This window comes from Octopus sinensis, linkage group LG1, assembly GCF_006345805.1.
Source record: "Octopus sinensis linkage group LG1, ASM634580v1, whole genome shotgun sequence".
NCBI classification, from domain to species: domain Eukaryota; kingdom Metazoa; phylum Mollusca; class Cephalopoda; order Octopoda; family Octopodidae; genus Octopus; species Octopus sinensis.
Genome location: NC_042997.1, coordinates 116,596,875 through 116,615,761, shown reverse-complemented (window position 1 = coordinate 116,615,761; position 18,887 = coordinate 116,596,875). Strand labels below are relative to the sequence as shown.

Genomic DNA, 18,887 nt, shown 5'->3' with positions numbered 1-18,887 from the left:
TCGGTTGGCAAGCGATTTGGAGGGAACACAGACACACAAACATGCACACACGCACACACACACACACACATATATATATATATATATACATATATACAAAGTAAGCCTTCTGGCTTCACAGACCCCAGTAGAACCGTCCAACCGATGCTAGCATGGAAAACGGACGCTAAACGATGATGATGATGATGAAGATAGGTGTTATGGGTACATATATATATTTCTGGCGTTAGGAAGGGTGTCCAGCTGTAGAAACTCTGCCAGATCAAGATTGGAGCCTGGTTCAGCCATCTGGTTCGCCAGCCCTCAGTCAAAATCGTCCAACCCATGCTAGCATGGAAAGCGGATATTAAACGATTATGATGATGAAGATTATATATATATATGCAATATATACAACGGGCTTCTTTCAGTTTCTGTCTACCAAATCCACTCATAAGGCTTTGGTCAGCCCGAGGCTATAGTAAAAGACACTTGCCCAGGTGCCACGAAGTGGGAATGAACGCAGAACCATGTGGTTGGTAAGCAAGCTACTTACCACACAGCCACTCCAGCGCCACATTTTGTGATAGTGTCATCCACAGCAGCTCATCTTGCCATTGATTGTCAACCGTCGCAGAGGATTAGCTGACCAAGTCACCACCAATTATCGGAGCAGACACAGCCTGAGTTTGAAGTGGGTTCTGGACGCATGCTTTAACAAAAGCTAAGGGGTGCCTCAATCACAATGGTCATCCAGCACACTGGACACCAACCTGGAATTTCTGAAGTGCCATGCAGTAGGATTGACCCCAAAACCTTGTGATAACCACTGCATCGATACAATAACAACAACAGACGATATGTTATTTAACTCTCCCATGGCAACCTCTGACATTTTCTACAGATGGTTTTTTTCCCCTATCCTCATAGGACTCTATCAAACTCCATTTCCAACTTTTATACTTTGCTTTACATGAAACTTATTTCATACATAATTAACAACTTTTTCAAAGGTGAACCACAGTTCATTAAACATAAGTAATTGGTTGTAATAAAAAAGAAATAACATAGGTGCAGGAGTGGCTGTGTGGTAAGTAGCTTGCTAACCAGCCACATGGTTCCGGGTTCAGTCCCACTGCGTGACATCTTGGGCAAGTGTCTTCTGCTATAGCCTCGGGCCAACCAATGCCTTGTGAGTGGATTTGGTAGACGGAAACTGAAAGAAGCCTGTCGTATATATGTATATGTATGTATGTATGTATATGTTTGTGTGTCTGTGTTTGTCCCTCTAGCATTGCTTGACAACCGATGCTGGTGTGTTTACGTCCCCGTCACTTAGCAGTTCGGCAAAAGAGACCGATAGAATAAGTACTGGGCTTACAAAGAATAAGTCCTGGGGTCGATTTGCTCGACTAAAGGCGGTGCTCCAGCATGGCCGCAGTCAAATGACTGAAACAAGTAAAAGAGAAAAGAGATAAAAGAAAGAGATATACTTGTATGTCTTTAACAAAACAATTGCTTCACACCTAATTATTATTATCATCATTATTATTATTATTATTATTATTATTATTATTATTGAGTAGTCTTATTTTTATCACATGCTTTCACTGCACTACCGAGTACAGCTCTGTGTGCCTTAGGTATGTGCTGTGGTTTGTTATGATGCTCTTATTGTTACTGTACTGAAAGTGTTTTACATAGAATGTGTGTGGTGCCTAGTAGTGCTATTTTCTCTATGTTATATATACTTGTAAGTCCTGGTGTTTTTGTTATGTATTTGTCTGAATATTTTTTAATCATACCTAACATGCCTATTTCGATAGGAATTGTTTGTCTTAGACTCCATATTCGAGTTATCTCTATTTCCAGGTCTTTGTATTTTGAAACTTTCTCCATTTCTTTTAGAGAAATGTTGTCATCTGTTGGTATTGATACATCGTTTAGAAAGCATTTTTTTCCTTCATGATCTCTGACAACTATATCTGGCCTATTGGCCTTAATTTCTCTATCTGTGTGTATTGGCATATCCTATAGTATGGTTGCTTTCTCATTTTCTGTGACCTTTTCTGGTGTATGCCTATACCATCTTTTTTCTGTTCCAGTGTATATAGGTCTCAACTCTGTCATGTCTATTATCATTATTCTTATTTCCTTTTTTTGAGTATATGGTTTTCCATTGTTACCGTAATTCTATTGAGATGCCCTGCGTTTTTTCAATTAATTTTTAAAATAACAAAGAATTTAGTAAAATAACTTAGTTTTCATTCAGCTAGTGTTAGGAACATAAATTGTGACAAAGGTTTAGTGGAAGATTTTAATTCAAAACTTATGAAAACAAGATATTTGTACTACAGAGCCACAGCCCGTTTCAGCCGGGTTGATATCAAAATTAACTAGATCCCTCCCCTCAAAAAATGTCATGCCTGGTGCCTACAGTAGAAAGAATTATTATTCTTACCATTTTCTTGTTAATCCAGGGTAGCAACCTGACCAAATTGTTAGCAACTCAGACAAAATGCTATGAGTCTTTCTGCTGGCTCTTTACATTCTGGTTTCAAATCCAACTGAGGGAAAATTTGTTTTTAATTCTTCCAGGGCCAATATAATAAAATAGCAGTCAAGTACTAGGGTCAGTGGTATTAACTAACCCCAGCTTATCTCAAAACTGCTGACTTCATGCCAATTTAGAAACCATTATTTCTGGTTAATCTTGTGAATTATTAAACCAAAGACAGATTAACGAATTACCAGAAAGGAAAAGTGAAACAACTTACTGTTTATATTCTTCTGTAGCATCATCAACAAGTTTGAGGAATTCAGGAAATCCTTGACCAGTAATGGCCGACACCCCGACAGACTAAAATTTGTTAAAATATACACGAGTTAAGAACATTTTAAATACTACTGGAACATACATGGCACCATGTGGCTTAGGGGTTCAAATATTCGGGTCATAATCAAGAACAAAATTTACAACCAAATGGCAAATCAGCAAAGCCAGACCATACACACTTGCAGCACTCGTTTTTTTTTTTCTTTTACATGTTTCAGTTATTGGACTGCGGCCATGCTGGGGCAACTGCTTTGAAGGGTTTTAGTCGAACAAATCAAAAATAGGACTTATTCCTTTTTTAACCATTTCATTACTGTATTTATTTTGAGAAGCTCTGTGTTTCTTTCAATTACTTTAACTATAACAAAGAATTTAGTAAAATAACTTAGTTATCATTCAGCTAGTGTTAGGAACATAAATTGTGACTAAGGTTTGGAAGAAGATTTTAATTCAAAACTTATGAAAACAAGACATTTGTACTCAGAGCCGGAGTTGGTTTCAGCTGGGTTGCTAATGAAATGGTTAAGAATCGTTTCTCTATCATATATTTTAACCCTTTCGTTACTGTATTTATTTTGAGAAGCTCTGTGTTTCTTTCAATTACTTTAAATATAACAAAGAATTTAGTAAAATAACTTAGTTATCATTCAGCTAGTGTTAGGAACATAAATTGTGACTAAGGTTTGGTGGAAGATTTTAATTCAAAACTTATGAAAACAAGACATTTGTACTACAGAGCCAGAGCCAGTTTCAGCCAGGTTGGTAACAAAAGGGTTAAAGTGTAGTGTTTATTCTATTGGTCTCTTTTGCTGAAGCAGTAAATTATGGGGACATAAATACACCAACATTTGTTGTCAAGGGATGGTGGTGGACATACATCAACACAAAAACACCCACACACATAGACTTCTTTCAGTTTCCATTTACCAAATCCACTCACAAGACTTTGGTCAGTCCGAGGCTATAGTAGAAGACACTTGCCCAACGTGGCACACAGTGGGACTGAACCTGGAACCATATGGTTTAGGAACCAAGCTCATGTAAACTTATTTTCAGTTGTTTCCAGAGCAATATGTTAACCCATTCATGCTGATTGTCCGTTTAATCTGACCCTTAATTTATAAGGGTATAAAACAAATACTTGATACAAATTGTCATTTGTGTATGATCTGTATCAAAGAATGAAACATGTTCTTAACACATATGCAGTTTGTATCAAATGGATTCCAATGAAATTTTTTTTTTAGCTGTTATTTAGGTCAAAATAAAAATATCTGTGAATTTTCAGGCAATTTCAATCACGAGAAAAATTTTGGCACGAAAGGGTTAATGTTTCTCAATGCCACCCAAAACTATGCACATTCCTAGATTACCAATCCATCCAATACCACCCAATAAGTAACTTCATAAGATAAACACTTGCCAGAGTAGAGAGATGCCAACAGATAATGGTGTAGATCAGATGAATCAGATAATGAATTATTTCTTGATAAATAGACTGGATAAATAAGTGGTGACAATAACTTGATTGCTAGATAGGAGTACTGTGAATGCCATTTTTACATTTTCTTTTTTTCAGGCTGAAACTGGCTCAGGCTCTGAGTACAAATGTCTTGTTTTCTATAAGTCTTGAATTAAAACCTTCCACCAATCCTTAGTCACAGTATATTTTCCTAACACTAGCTGAATGATAACTAAGTTATTTTACGAAATTCTTTGTTATATTTAAAGTAATTGAAAGAAACACAGAACATCTTAAAATAAATGCAGTAATGAATGGGTTAAAATATATAATAGAGAAACAATTCTTAACTCTTTAGATACCAACCTGGCTGAAAGCAGATTTGGCTCTCAGTACAAATGTCTTGTTTTCCTAAGTTTTGAATTAAAACCTTCCACCAAACCTTAGACACAATTTATGTTCCTAACACTAGCTTAATGATAACCAAGTTATTTTACTAAACTCTTTGTTATATTTAAAGTAATTGAAAGAAACACAGAGCATCTCAACAGAAGTACAGTAATGAAAGGGTTAAAAGTGATAAAACCATTTGCATTTCAAAACAGACATTACAATGCAGTTGAGGGAGAGAGAGATATGATAGAATGATATACTACTGAATTCAACCAATTTCCATGAAAGAGGTAAGGAAATTTTTTTTTAAAAAAAGCCAATCACAAGAGACTGTACAAAGAATACACTATAAAAGGAAAGCACCCCTGCCCTTAATGGACAGGCTTTTGAAATAACTTTTAGATGTGCATTCTACAAGGTTGACTTATGCATTTACAACTTTCCACAAAAAAAAAAAATATTATCTAATGTGTATAAGTTTTGTCTTGCAAGTTACTCTGTGATCCTGTCAGTGCTGATGCCATGTAAAAAGCATTTGTGCCTTTTTTTTTATTATGCACCCTTTTCAAGCCTAACCAGGCTCATGGGCCCAGTTTCCTGGTTTCTGTGGCATGTGTTCCCCCCCAGCTGGACGAGACGCCAGTCCATCGCAGCGTTACTCAGGAAACAGGAAGAGAGAGTGAGCGAAAGTTGTGGCGAAAGAGTACAACAGGGGTCGCCACCACCCCCTGCCGGAGCCTCGTGGAGCTTTAGGTGTCTTCGTTCAATAAATACACACAATGCCCAGTCCGGGAATCGAAACCACGATCCTCCGACCGCGAGTCTGCTGCCCTAACCACTAGGCCATTGCACCTCCACATCTGTGCCTATGTCACATGAAAAGCATCTGTACCTGTGCCACATAGGAAGTATCTGTGCTGGTGCCACGTAAAAAACACCCAGTACATTCTGTATAAGTGGTTGGCATTAGGAAAGGCATCTAGCCACAGAAACAATACAAAAACACCCAACTGGAACCTAGTGAAGCTCTCCAGCTTGTCAGCTCTAGCCAAACCTCAACCCATACCAGCAAGGAAAACAGACAGGCAGATGATAATGATGATGATGATGATGATGAATGTGATGATAAAGATGATGATGATTTTACTTTTATAAAATATTTTTATTTTCAAAGTAAACTTTTCTCATTTTCTTTTTCTAGTTTATTTACCTGAAATTTTAAATTACCTGTAATTTAATTTATCAGCAAGGTGAGTGATGAATTCTGTATAATTATATTGGTGAATCTCTTGTATTAGTACATCATTATTGTAAGTACATCTGTGTATTTATACTAGTAAATGTGATTATTATGTTATTAGTGGTTAATGATATTAGTGATTAATTACGGCATGGTGGTGCATAGATAAGTTTAGCAATTTTCTTCAGGCACTAATAAATTCCAATATCTTGTACTATTCTTTGTACACCTGCTTTACATGTACCAAAGTTCAACTGAAAATCCAATAATGTAGACAATTCTTCACTACCTCTTGTTATACAGAGCAAAAGGTGTGCAAAAGTAGGTATACAGCAGGGATGTGTCACCAAGGCAGGCAAGGTAGACAGTGCCTACCTTAAACAAAAAAAAAGATTGATAACAATATTTTCTTTTAAGGTAAAATATGCACCTAATTCAATAAAATTATGAAGGTTACTCTTTAACTTGTTTCAGTCATATGACTGTGGCCATGCTGGAGCACCACCTTTAGTCGAGCAAATCGGCCCCAGGACTTATTCTTTGTAAGCCTAGTACTTATTCTATTGGTCTCTTTTGCCGAACCGCTAAGTTACGGGGACGTAAACACACCAGCATCGGTTGTCAAATGATGGTTGGGGGAACAAACACAGACACACAAACATATACACACACATACATACATACATACATATATATATATATTATATATATATATATATATATATATGTATATATATATATATATATATATATATATATATATTATATATATATATATATATATATATATATATATTATATATATATATATATATACACAGATATACGATGGACTTCTTTCAGTTTCCATCTACCAAATCCACAAACAAGGCTTTGGTTGACCCGAGGCTATAGTAGAAGACACTTGCCCAAGGTGCCATGCAGTGGGACTGAACCCGGAACCATGTGGTTCGTAAGCAAGCTACTTACCACACAGCCACTCCCACACCTATTTACTCTAATTACTATGCATAAAATGCAAAAAAATTTTGGGGTTTGTCGATTAGGTAGGCATAATTCACTCCTGCTTTTCAATCTCAGCATGCCATCTTACCACACAGCTATGCTTGCATCTAATTCTTTTAATACTTTTAATACCCCCTCCCCAATTAGATTTCATCATACTGTAAAGTGGTTGGTATTTGGAAGGGCATCCAGCTGTAAAGACCTTGCCAAAACTGACATCGCCTATGCTTGTGCCACATAAAAAGCACTAAGTCCACTCTGCTGAGGGGTTGGTGTTAGGAAGGGCATGAAGCTGTAAAAACCTTGCCAAACAGTTACAGAAGTCTGATGCAGGCTTCTGCCTGGCTGGCTCTTATGAAACCGTCCCACCCATACCAGCATGGAAGGCAGACGTTAAATGACGACGACGACGATGTAATTGTGCTAATTAAGAGGAGATGATGTTAAGTTTCAGCTCTTCAGTTATGTGTGTATTGTGTATGACTGGATAAGGCATTTAATACTGTATGCTCCTGTTTTTGAAGTTGGAGAATAACTACACCACCACCGCCACCACCACCATCATCATCGTTTAACGTCCGTTTTCCATGTTAGCATGGGTTGGATGGTTCGACCGGGGTCTGGGAAGCCAGGAGGCTGCACCAGGCTCCAGTCTGATCTGGCAGTGTTCCTAAGGCTGGATGCCCTTCCTAACGCCAACCACTCCGTTAGGAAGGGCATCCAACTGTAGAAACACTGCCAGATCAGACTGGAGCCTGGCGCAGCCTCCTGGCTTCCCAAAAAAGTTACTTGTAGTAGAGTAGCATCCTATCCATGGTAAAGTTTATCTCACATTAGTTTCAAGTTAGAAAATATGGAAATAAGTATTAAATATTTTCAGCCTCTTGATCTCATCATTATTATGATGATGCTGGCGGTATGTAAAACACATCTGTGTTGGTGCCATATAAAAAGCATCCATGTTGGTGCCACATAAAAAGCACCTGTGCTGGTCCCACATAAAAAGCATTGGTGCTGGTGCCACATAAAAAGCACCTGTGCTGGTGCCATACAAAAAGCACCGGTGCTGGTCCCACATAAAAAGCACCAGTGCTGGTCCCACATAAAAAGCACCAGTGCTGGTCCCACATAAAAAGCATTGGTGCTGGTGCCGTACAAAAAGCACCAGTGCTGGTCCCACATAAAAAGCATTGGTGCTGGTGCCATACAAAAAGCACTGGTGCTGGTGCTACACAAAAAAGCACCTATGCTGGCACCTGTAAAAAACAGGTAAATTCAGTGAAATGTGTGAAGTTATTTAAATTTAATTTAAACGCAAGTGTGGCTGTGTGGTAAGAAGTTTGCTTCCCAACCACATGGGCAAGTGTCTTCAATTATAGCCTTGGGCCAACCAAAGCCTTGTACGTGGATTTGTATGTATGTATGTATGTACGTGCATGTATATATATATTGTTTGTTCCTTCTTGAGCCATGCCTGGCTCATAAGGGCCGGTAACCCGGTTTCCTTGGCATATAGGTTCCCCACCTGGACAGGACACCAGTCTGTCGCAGGTGAGCTGCTAGATGCAGGAGGAAAGAGTGAGAGAAAGTTGTGGTGAAAGAGTCAGCAGAAATTCGCCATTACCTTCTGCTGGAGCCGTATGAAGCTGAGGTGTTTTGCTCATAAACACACATATCACCCGGTCTGAGATTCGAACCTGCGATCCCTTGACCAGAAGTCTGCTGCTCTAACCCCTAGGCCATGTGCCTCCACATATATATATCCATGTGTGTGTGTTTTTGTGTCTATGTTTGTATCCCCCAACACCACTTGACAACCAATATTGGTGTATTTATGTCCCTGTAACCTAGCAGTTTAGTAAAAAAGACCGACAGTATAAGTACTAGGTCTAAAAAAGCTAAGTGCTAGGGTCAGTTTGTTCAAGATTAAAAACCTTCAAGATGGTGCCCCAACATGGCCACAGTCAAATGACTAAAATAAGTAAAAGATAAAAGAATTAATAAAGAATGCTTTACCGATGATTCTGATTAGTAAAGCAATAATATTTTGTTCAAATTTAATTATACTGTAGTTATTTATCAAATTAGAGGTTAATTTGTGAATTCTTAAAATTTAGAGAAAAATACAAATTTAACCAAAATTGGTAGTTTTTCTTTCTTTCTTTTTTTGTCTAGTTATTTTTACAAAAAATGACATAAGATAAAGTAATAATAATTGAAACGGGCCTGGAAATGTTAGAAATAATCAATAGTGAGTTGATTAGAAAGATTAGGGGAAGAAGGGAAAAAATAAGAAAAAAATATTTTATTCTAGATATTTTGAAACAATGAAGTTTAAAAGGTGAAGTATGGTGGGGAGGGTTGAGTTGAGGGTGGAACAACATAGGAAGGTAGAGGGGAAAAAATAAGGTAATATCATAGGTGGTGTAACTCCAGAAAATACTAAAGGGGGAAAAAAAATGGGGTCAATCGTGAAAGAGTAGAAAAAGAGGAAGTGAATTAGCATGAAGGCCAGCATTAGTTTAAAAGGTCTCAACTAAAAGGATACAGCGAAAGGTTAAAGTTTAGCTGCAGATGATCGATGCCTTTACTAAATAGTGGTGGTGGTGGTTTTGGTAGTAGTGGTAGTAGTAGTAGTATAAAAGATAAAAACTAATAAAACAAGGAGCTAATGCCAGCTGTAGTGCAATAAGTTGCACAATGCACATTTTACGCAAAAGTTTATACATAATATAAGTTGTACAACACTTAATTATACCTCCCAATAGTATAATACGACCAGTGTATTATTCTTTTCTACTAATTTATCGACCCTTAAAGGATGAAATGCAAAGTCGACTTCAGCAGAATTTGAACTCAGAATGTAATGACAAAATGCTGCTAAGCATTTCACCTGGCGTGCTAATGATTCTGCCAGCTTGCTGCTTTTTAATATTTTTTTTCTACTCTAGGCACAAGCCCCAAAATTTTTGAGAAGGGGACTAGTCGATTAGATCAACCCCAGTATGCAACAGATACTTAATTTATTGACCCTGATAGGATGAAAGGCAAAGTCGACCTCAGCAGAATTTGAACTCAGAACATAGAGACAGACGAAATACTGCTAAGCATTTCACCATGCTAACAATTCTGCCAGCTCGCAGCCTTGACCAGTATATATTATACATGAATTCCTAATGTTATAAGGCTGGAAATTTTTGAGAGGAGGGGCCAGTGAATGCCACTGACCTCAATACTTAACGGCCACTTTATCAACCTTGAAAACAGCAAAGTTGTCCATAACAAGATTAGAACTCCAAATGAGAACAACAGCAACAAAAACCACTGGCAACATATCATCATCATCATCATCATAATTTAACTCCATACTGGCATGGGTTGGACGGTTTGACAGGCAGTGGCAAGCTGGAGAGCTGCACCAGGTACCAATTGTTTTGGCATGGCTCCTGTGGCTGGATGCCCTTCCTAATGCCAACCATTTTAAGGAGTACACTGGGTGCTTTTTACATGACACCAGCACAAAACCCACCTCTTTTTATGCTGCCATCATCATCATCATTTAACGTCTGTTGTCCATGCTGGCATGGGTTGGATGGTTTGACTGAGGACTGGCAAGCCAGGAGGCTGCACCAGGCTCCATTCTGGTTTGGCAAATTTTCTACAGCTGGATGCCCTCCCTAACACCAACCACTCCAAGAATATAGTGGATGCTTTTTATGTGCCACCGGCCATGCTCAAACCGTGCTCTTTACGTGCCACTGGCACGGGTGCCAGTCAGACAGCGCTGGAATCAGCCACGCTCGAATGGTGCATTTTAAGTGCCACCAACACAAGTGACACTGGCATCAGTCACACTCGGATAGTGCTTTTTACGTGTCATCAGCACGGGTGCCAGTCAGGTAACACTGGTATCGGCCACGACTAGGATTTTACTTGGTTCAACAGATCTTCACATTTTGCCCAACAATTGCAGGGCACTTTTAAACATCCTTCGTGTCTGATGGCATCATTTTGTCTCCAACAATTTGGAGCGACACCAGTGCAAAATCACCTCCCTCCGACAAGTCATCTTAACAAGATGTCTGCATTGCCTGGGTCATGCCCTCCGTCATCAACCAGGAGAATTCATCCACATTTGTCTGTCCTTGTTTGTCCCCTCTATGTTTAGCCCCTTGTGGATAGTAAAGAAATAAGGAATAAGTCCTTTCTTTGTTAACCATAAAGGTAAAAAAATAGAGTGGACGATACAAGGACAGACAAGGGGTCGGGGGACAAATGGAACATATAATCAATGATTAATAAGTATAAAATTCGGATGAGGAACAGAAATGAATGAAAAAAAAATTATTATAAAGTGAAGCACGTGGCAGACACCACAAACCACATTCCAACATTGAATCCTTTGGTAGACTCCTTAATTTCTCGCTCAAACAAGTTCATTTATTCTCAACACTCTTGTTACAGTCAGCCATCTTTTCCGAAATGAGATAAAAGAAAAGGAGGAAAGAAGAATCATAACAAAAGGGTTATACTGACCCCCAACTGGTGGTTCTTCGATTATTGACCCTTAGGGCAACACCCGAAGCAACTGCAATAATCTATTGTATTAAAGCGCTAATGACAGATCTGTGTAAACAATTTGTGGTGTTAATCTGTCATATTGTGGAAAGGGAATGTATGTGTGTGTGTGTGTGTGTGTGTGTGACAAAGAGGGAAAGAAAAAGAGAGATTCAAACAAATGGTACAGGCATACATACACACACACACACATCTTCCTATCAATTTATCTTCTATTACATTAAAGTGGTGAGAAGATAAATATCTGTGCTAGAGACAGACACACACTCACACATATACAAACTATTGGTACATACACACATGCACAAATACAAATGCTCTCGGCACACACATGCAAACACAGATGATAATTTAACACTAGATGGTTGCTTCTAATCAAACCACAGAATATCCACAGGGTCAGCTAGCTGTTATTATTAAGGCAGCAAGTTGATAGAATCATTAGCACACCGGGTGAAATGTTCAGTGGTATTTCATCCGTCTTATAATAATAATAATAATAATAATTGTGTACAGTGCACAGGTGCACTACAACTCATCTAAAGTGTATATATAATCAGGTGTAGTTTCGGCGGATTTCGGAAAGCATGAGGGCCTTAAAGGATGCAGTGTCATGGCAGTCAACAACTGATGCAGGCAGTTTATTCCATGCTTCAGCAACTCTGAGCGTGAAAAAATGTTTCCGAAAGTCATGGGAGCTGTGTTGTTTTCTGACTTTGTAGGCATGTCCACGTGTGTTAGACACATGGAGATCAAAAAGGTGTTCAGTGTTGTTGTTGATAACTTTGTGGGTGTTTACCAAGTCCGTCGCCAGACGCCGGAGCTTCAGTGAATCCATGCCCAGGGAAACAAGGTGCTCAGAATATGGTAGGTGTCTGATGGAGGGTATGCGTTTGGTTGCACGTCTCTGGACAGATTCCAGGAGGTCAATGTTCTGAGCAAGATAGGGGTTCTGAGCAAGATAGGGGTTCTGAGCAAGATAGGTCTTCATGTCCTGAGTTCAAATTCTACTGAGGTTGACTTTGTCTATCATCCTTTCAAGTGCCGTTAAAATAAATACCAGTTGAGTACTGGGGTCGATGTAATCAACTTAGCCCCTCCCCAAAAATATCAGACCTTGTGCCAATAGTTGATAGGGTTATTGTCGAGGCACTGAGCTGGCAGAAATGTTAGCATGCCAGGCGAAATGCTTAGCGGTATTTCACCCGTCGCTACGTTCTGAGTTCAAATTCCACCGAGATCGACTTTGCCTTTCATCCTTTCTACTTCATGGATTACTGTAAATTGGTTAGGAACCTTTAAAATGAGAGGTTCTGTATTGTACAGAAGCAGCCTTAGGAAGTTAGATATTGGTTTCAAATTTAGTCACAAGGTCAGTAGTTTCGGGGAAGGGGCTAAGTCAGTCACATACACCCCAGTAGTCAACTGGTACTTATTTTATCAACCTTGAAAGGATGAAAGGCTAAGTCAACCTCAGAGGAATTTTAACTCAGTGCATGCAGATGGACAAAATGCTTCTAAGCGTTTTGCCAGCTTTCAACCTTTAGGATGGTAGGTATTGTAAAGGTTAAATGCCTGTCATATATACAGGTGCAGGCATAGCTGTGTGGTAAGAAGCTTGCTGCCCAACCACATGATTCTGGGTTCAGTCCCACTACGTAGCACTTTGGACAAATGTTTTCTACTGTAGCTTTGGGCCAAACAAAAGCTTATGACAGACAGAAACCGGAAGAAGCCTGCCATATGTATATATGTGCATGTGTGTGTGCTTGAAAACTGATGCTGATGTGTTTATGTCCTGTAATTTAGCAGTTGAGCAAAAGAGACTGATAGAATAAGTATTAGGCTGAAAAAATATAAAAATAAACTCTGTGGTTAATTTACTTGACTAAAAACTCTTTGTGGCAGTGCTCCAGCATGGCCACAGTCAAATGGCTGAAACAAATAAAAACATAAAACAAAAAAAGACAAAGGTACATAATGAATTTAAAACACCACTCCACTCACTGCAAGGGGTCTTATCTTGCTGGTACTTGGCAACCTCACTGGTGTCACATAAAAAGGACACTCTGTTCAGAGGTTGGCATTAGAAAACACATCCAGATGTAGAAACCATGCCCTTTGGCTCATCTTATCATCATCATCATCATCATCACTGTCATTTAAAGACCACTTTCCATGCTGGCAAGCCAGGAGGCTGCTCCAGGCTCCAATCTGAAGTGGCAATGTTTCTACAGCTGGATGCCCTTCCTAACGCCAACCACTCCGAGAGTGTATTGATTGCTTTTTACATGCCACTGGCACGAGGGCTAGCCAGGCAGTACTGGCATTGGCCACACTTAAACAGTGCTTTTTATGTGCCACCGGCACGAGAGCCAGTCAGGTGGTACTAACATTGGCCACACTTGAATAGTGCATTTTACATTCCACTGGCACAGGAGCCAATCAGGTGGCACTGGCAACTACCATACTCAAATGGTGCTTTTTACATGCCACAGGCATGGGTGCCAATCCGGCAGTACTATCATCAACCATGCTATCATAGGGAAAAAGGTCAGATGATGATGGTGAAGAAGCAGCAGCAGCAGCAGTAGTAGTAGTAGTAGTAAACTCTGACTTACCTTAAGGTTAGTGTAAAATTCATCCAAGACCAAACTCATGGACCTGGTCAAGTTTGAAACGTATGAAGTTTCATTCTGTAAGGCTTCTTCAAAAGTCTCAAAGTCAGTCATCCATTCCACTGCAAATTCATGGCTCACAATATCTGTCTGCACCAGAAAAAAAAAACAAGAGGAACAATAAGTAATGAAGGAGCTGAAATGTATCAGTGTAGATAGCATGGATGGAAGCACTTCATCGGTTACGACGATGAGGGTTCCGGTTGATCCGAATCAATGGAACAGCCTGCTCGTGAAATTAACGTGTAAGTGGCTGAGCACTCCACAGATACGTGAACCCTTAACGTAGTTCTCGGGGATATTCAGCGTGATACAGGCCGGCCCCTTGAAATACAGGTACAACAGAAACAGGAAGTAAGAGTGAGAGAAAGTTGTGGTGAAAGAGTACAGCAGGGATCACCACCATCCCCTGCCGGAGACTCGTGGAGCTTTTAGGTGTTTTCGCTCAATAAACACTCACAACGCCCGGTCTGGGAATCGAAACCATGATCCTATGACCATGAGTCCGCTGCCCTAACTACTGGGCCATTGCGCCTCCACTGTAGATAGCATATAGGCTACAGGACAGACGTAGAGAGGTTAACCCTTTCGTTACCATATTTCTGTTGAGATGCTCAGTGTTTCTTTGAATTAATTTTAAATATAACAAAGAATTATTAATAAAAAAACATAGTTTATCATTCAGCTAGTGTGAGGAACAAAAATTGTGACTAAGGTGGAAGATTTTAATTAAAAATTTATGGAAACAAGACATTTGTACTCAGAGCCAGAGGTTGTTTCAGCCGGGTTGGAAATGAAAGGGTTAAGAATTGCTTCTCTATTATATATTTTAACCCTTTTGTTACTGTATTTGAGATGCTCTATGTTTCTTACAATTACTTTAAATATAACAAAGAATTTAGTAAAATGACTAAGTTATCATTCAGCTAGTGTTAGGAACATAAATTGTGACTAAGGTTTGGTGGAAGATTTTAATTAAAAATTTATGAAAACAAGACATTTGTACTCATTCAGAGGCAGTTTCAGCCGGGTTGGTAACGAAATGGTTAAGAACTGTTTCTCTATTTTAACCCATTCATTACTGTTTTTATTTGGAGATGCTCTGTGTTTCTTACAATTAATTTTTAAAATAACAAAGAATTTAGTAAAATAACTTAGTTATCATCATTCAGCTTGATTTTAATTCAAAACTTATGGAAACAAGACATTTGAACTCAGAGCCAGAGCCGGTTTCAGCCAGGTTGGTTACGAAAAGGTTAAGAATTGCTTCTCTATTATATATTTTAACCCTTTTGTTACCATATTTCTATTAAGGTGCTCTGCATTTCTTTCAATTACTTTAAATATAAGAAAGAATTTAGTAAAATAACTTAGTCATCATTAAGCTAGTATTAGGAACATAAATTGTGACTAAGGTTTGGTGGAAGACTAATTCAAAACTTATGAAAACAAGACATTTGTACTCGGAGCCAGAACCGGTTTCAGTCAGGTTGGTAATAAAAGGGTTAATTCCCTTTGGCATTCAGATTACTGTGTCAAATGTAAAGGTTTATTTTTATCTTTTCTTTTACTTGTTTCAGTCATTAGAATGCGGCCATGCTGGAGCACTGCCTCAAAGAACAGTTTGTCAAGCGAATTGACCCCAGTACTTATCTTTTTCAAGTCTGGTACTTTTTATGTTTGTCTCTTTTGCCAGACTGCTAAGTTACAGGGATGTAAACACACCAACACTGCTAGTCAAGTGGCTGTGTGGGACAAACACAAAATCACACATAAACATCTTTCACATTTTTCAGTCATTAGACTGTGGCCATGCAGAAGCACCACCTTGAAAACTTTTAGTCAAATGAATCGACCCCAGGACCTTTTTTTGAAACCTAATACTTATTCTGTCAATTTCTTTTGTGAAACCACTAAGTTAAGGGGACATAAACACACCAACACTAATGTCAAGCAATGGGGTGGGGACAAAGACACACACACACACATACACATACATATACGATGAGTTTCTTTCAGTTTCTGTCTACCAAATCCACTCACAAGGCTTTGGTCAGCCTGAGGCAATAGTAAAAGACATTTGTCCAAGGTTCCATGCCGTACTCAAAAACGACCTGTCTGCCACAGCAGAATTGATACTGGCACTGGTGTCACATAAAAAGCACCCAGTACACTCTGTGGAATGGTTGTCATTAGGAAGGGCATCCAGCCATAGAAATCTTGTCAGAACAGACAATGGAGCCCAGTGTGGCCTCTGGCTTTACCAGCTCTGGTCAAACTACCCAGCCCATGCTAGCATGGAAAACGGACGTTAAATCTTAATAACAATGATGATGATAATACTACAGGTTTCTTTATGTTTCCATTTACCAAATCCATTTACAAGGCTTCAGTTGGCCCATGGCCAAAGTATAAGAGACCTGCCGAAAGTGTCACACAGTGGGACTGAACCTACTGTCTTGAGTTAATCATGTTATTATATCATAGCTTTGAGATTTCAGTGATGTGATTGCTTATTTTTAGAATGAAATTGTGGGGTTGATGAGAGAGGTTGGAAGGGGCCAGTTTGAACACAGAACAAGTAAGATATTTGGGCCGGACAGGGCCAGTTTAAATGCTAAAGTGTGAAAGAGAATAAATGTACATGAACCTTTGTAAATGCTTTATAAACAATTGTTTCAAATATGCACGAGGGCTAGCCAGGCAGTACTGGCATTGGCCACACTTAAACAGTGCTTTTTATGTGCCACCGGCACGAGAGCCAGTCAGGTGGTACTAACATTGGCCACACTTGAATAGTGCTTTTTACATTCCACTGGCACAGGAGGTAATGGCGAACTTCTGCTGACTCTTTCGCCACAACTTTCTCTCACTCTTTCCTCTTGCAGCTCACCTGCAACGGACCGGTGTTCCGTCCAGGTGGGGAACCTATACGCCAAGGAAACTGGGAAACCGGCCCTTATGAATCAGGCATGGCTTGAGAAGGAACAAACAAGTCAACCTTGGCAGAATTTGCATTCAGAATATGAAGGACGAAAAGATGCCATTTTACTGCCTTGTTTGCATATTATATTAATGATTATAAAATCAAAGGAGACTTTAAACATACATGATATTCACAACATATATTTCAATTAACATTATGTATAAACACATTAAGTGCCAAATTTCTATTTAACGTTCATTTATAAACTTAAGTGTCTGTATTTACAAGTTACAAGATAAATTTTCTATAGAAAAAGACTTTGAGGTACAAGCAAAAAACTAATGACAGTTTATAACATTCTGTATTTTAGAAGCTGATGTTAACATATTTAATCAATGACTACCGAAAAGCAAAATAGAAAAATAATGTAATGAGAAAAATACATTAGATAAAGACCAGAATTATAAACAGCAATTAGACAAGCATGGGAGACAACTCATGACAATTTTTCTAAATCTATCTCTATATAAAGCTGAAGTTGTCTGTGTATGGCAGGTTTGGTAGCCTTCAACACTATCTCCTCCGAGACCCTGCGGCGCAAGTTGACCAAAATTGAAGGTATGATAGAAGAAGGCGTGCTCTACCTTCAAATCGGACCATGTTAACACCAAATATTATTTACATCAAAAAGGTGCTTTTTTCTATGAAAATCCCTATTTTTTTACAATTTTTTGACTGCTGTATCGCCATTTTTTGGTGTATTTCAACCAGAAAAATGTTCACTCAAAGAGAATAACAAGCTACATAATTCAAAATTTTTTACTTTTCAAAAATTCCAATTCTAAAGGGTCGAAACAAACCCAAGTAACGCCGGGCGATACTGCTAGTTTGATCTAATTTGAATACACCGGAAGAATGTAAGAAATATAGTCATATATAATAAAGTGAAGAGGAATGTAAATATATGGGAGGGTCTGTTCTCCCGTTCTAAGGACATTAATTGTCGATGAATGACAGAGGGGAGCAATTCGAAGAAATCAACATGTATTGGTTTATTGGGACATTGATTTTCACTTCCTTCAATTTCTTAAAAATCTTAAGACAAGAAAAGCAGAAGTTCAGAACATCTTTGGAAACTTTTACAAGTTGGATCTTATTGCAGAATCAGTGAATGAGCTCCTGAAAATGCTCCAAGAACTTATAAATACGCATCCACTGTGGCCAACAGATATCCAGAAATGCAGTGCAGCATCTGCAAAGACTGACAAAGAACCAGGACTTCTGATATAATGAAGATATTCAGGAGTAATTAATTAAGTAGCAGGAGTTTCCATGAAATGAATCTTTAAATTGTTCAGATGGCTGACTAGATATAAGACTTCATGTTGATAGGTGACCTAATTAGTACTGCAGAGGGACAAAGTTATAGTTTTAGTGGAAAATATAGCAGCTAGAATAGTAGCTGGACATTGCTCCAGTTCACTCAGCTGGCAAAAATGAGGTGTCCTTGTTATTCAAAGGGCTACCCTTGTTACACTGTGTGTCACATAGGAATCTCCTTGAAAAACACATTAACCCTTTTGCTATCATATTTCTGTTGAGATGTTCTGTGTTTCTTTCAATTACTTTAAATATAACAAAGAATTTAGTAAAATAACTTAGTTATCATTAAGCTCGTGTTAGGAATATAAATTGTGACTAAGGTTTTTTGGAAGATTTTAATTCAGAACTTTTGAAAACAAGACACTTGTACTCAGAGCCAGAGGTGGTTTCAGCTGGGTTGGTAACAA

General features: G+C 38.7%; 1 protein-coding gene across 1 annotated transcript in view; it reads right to left on the bottom strand.

Moving 5' to 3' along the window:
* LOC115214473 (GPN-loop GTPase 1) overlaps positions 1 to 18,887 on the bottom strand; it is a 40,683-nt gene that overhangs the window by 5,905 nt on the left and 15,891 nt on the right. The window contains exons 8-9 of the mRNA XM_029783674.2: positions 14,115 to 14,261; positions 2,757 to 2,839 (exon numbers count right to left, since the gene is read on the bottom strand). Coding sequence (XP_029639534.2) covers positions 2,757 to 2,839; positions 14,115 to 14,261 — 230 coding nt within the window. The remainder of the gene's footprint in view (positions 1 to 2,756; positions 2,840 to 14,114; positions 14,262 to 18,887) is intronic.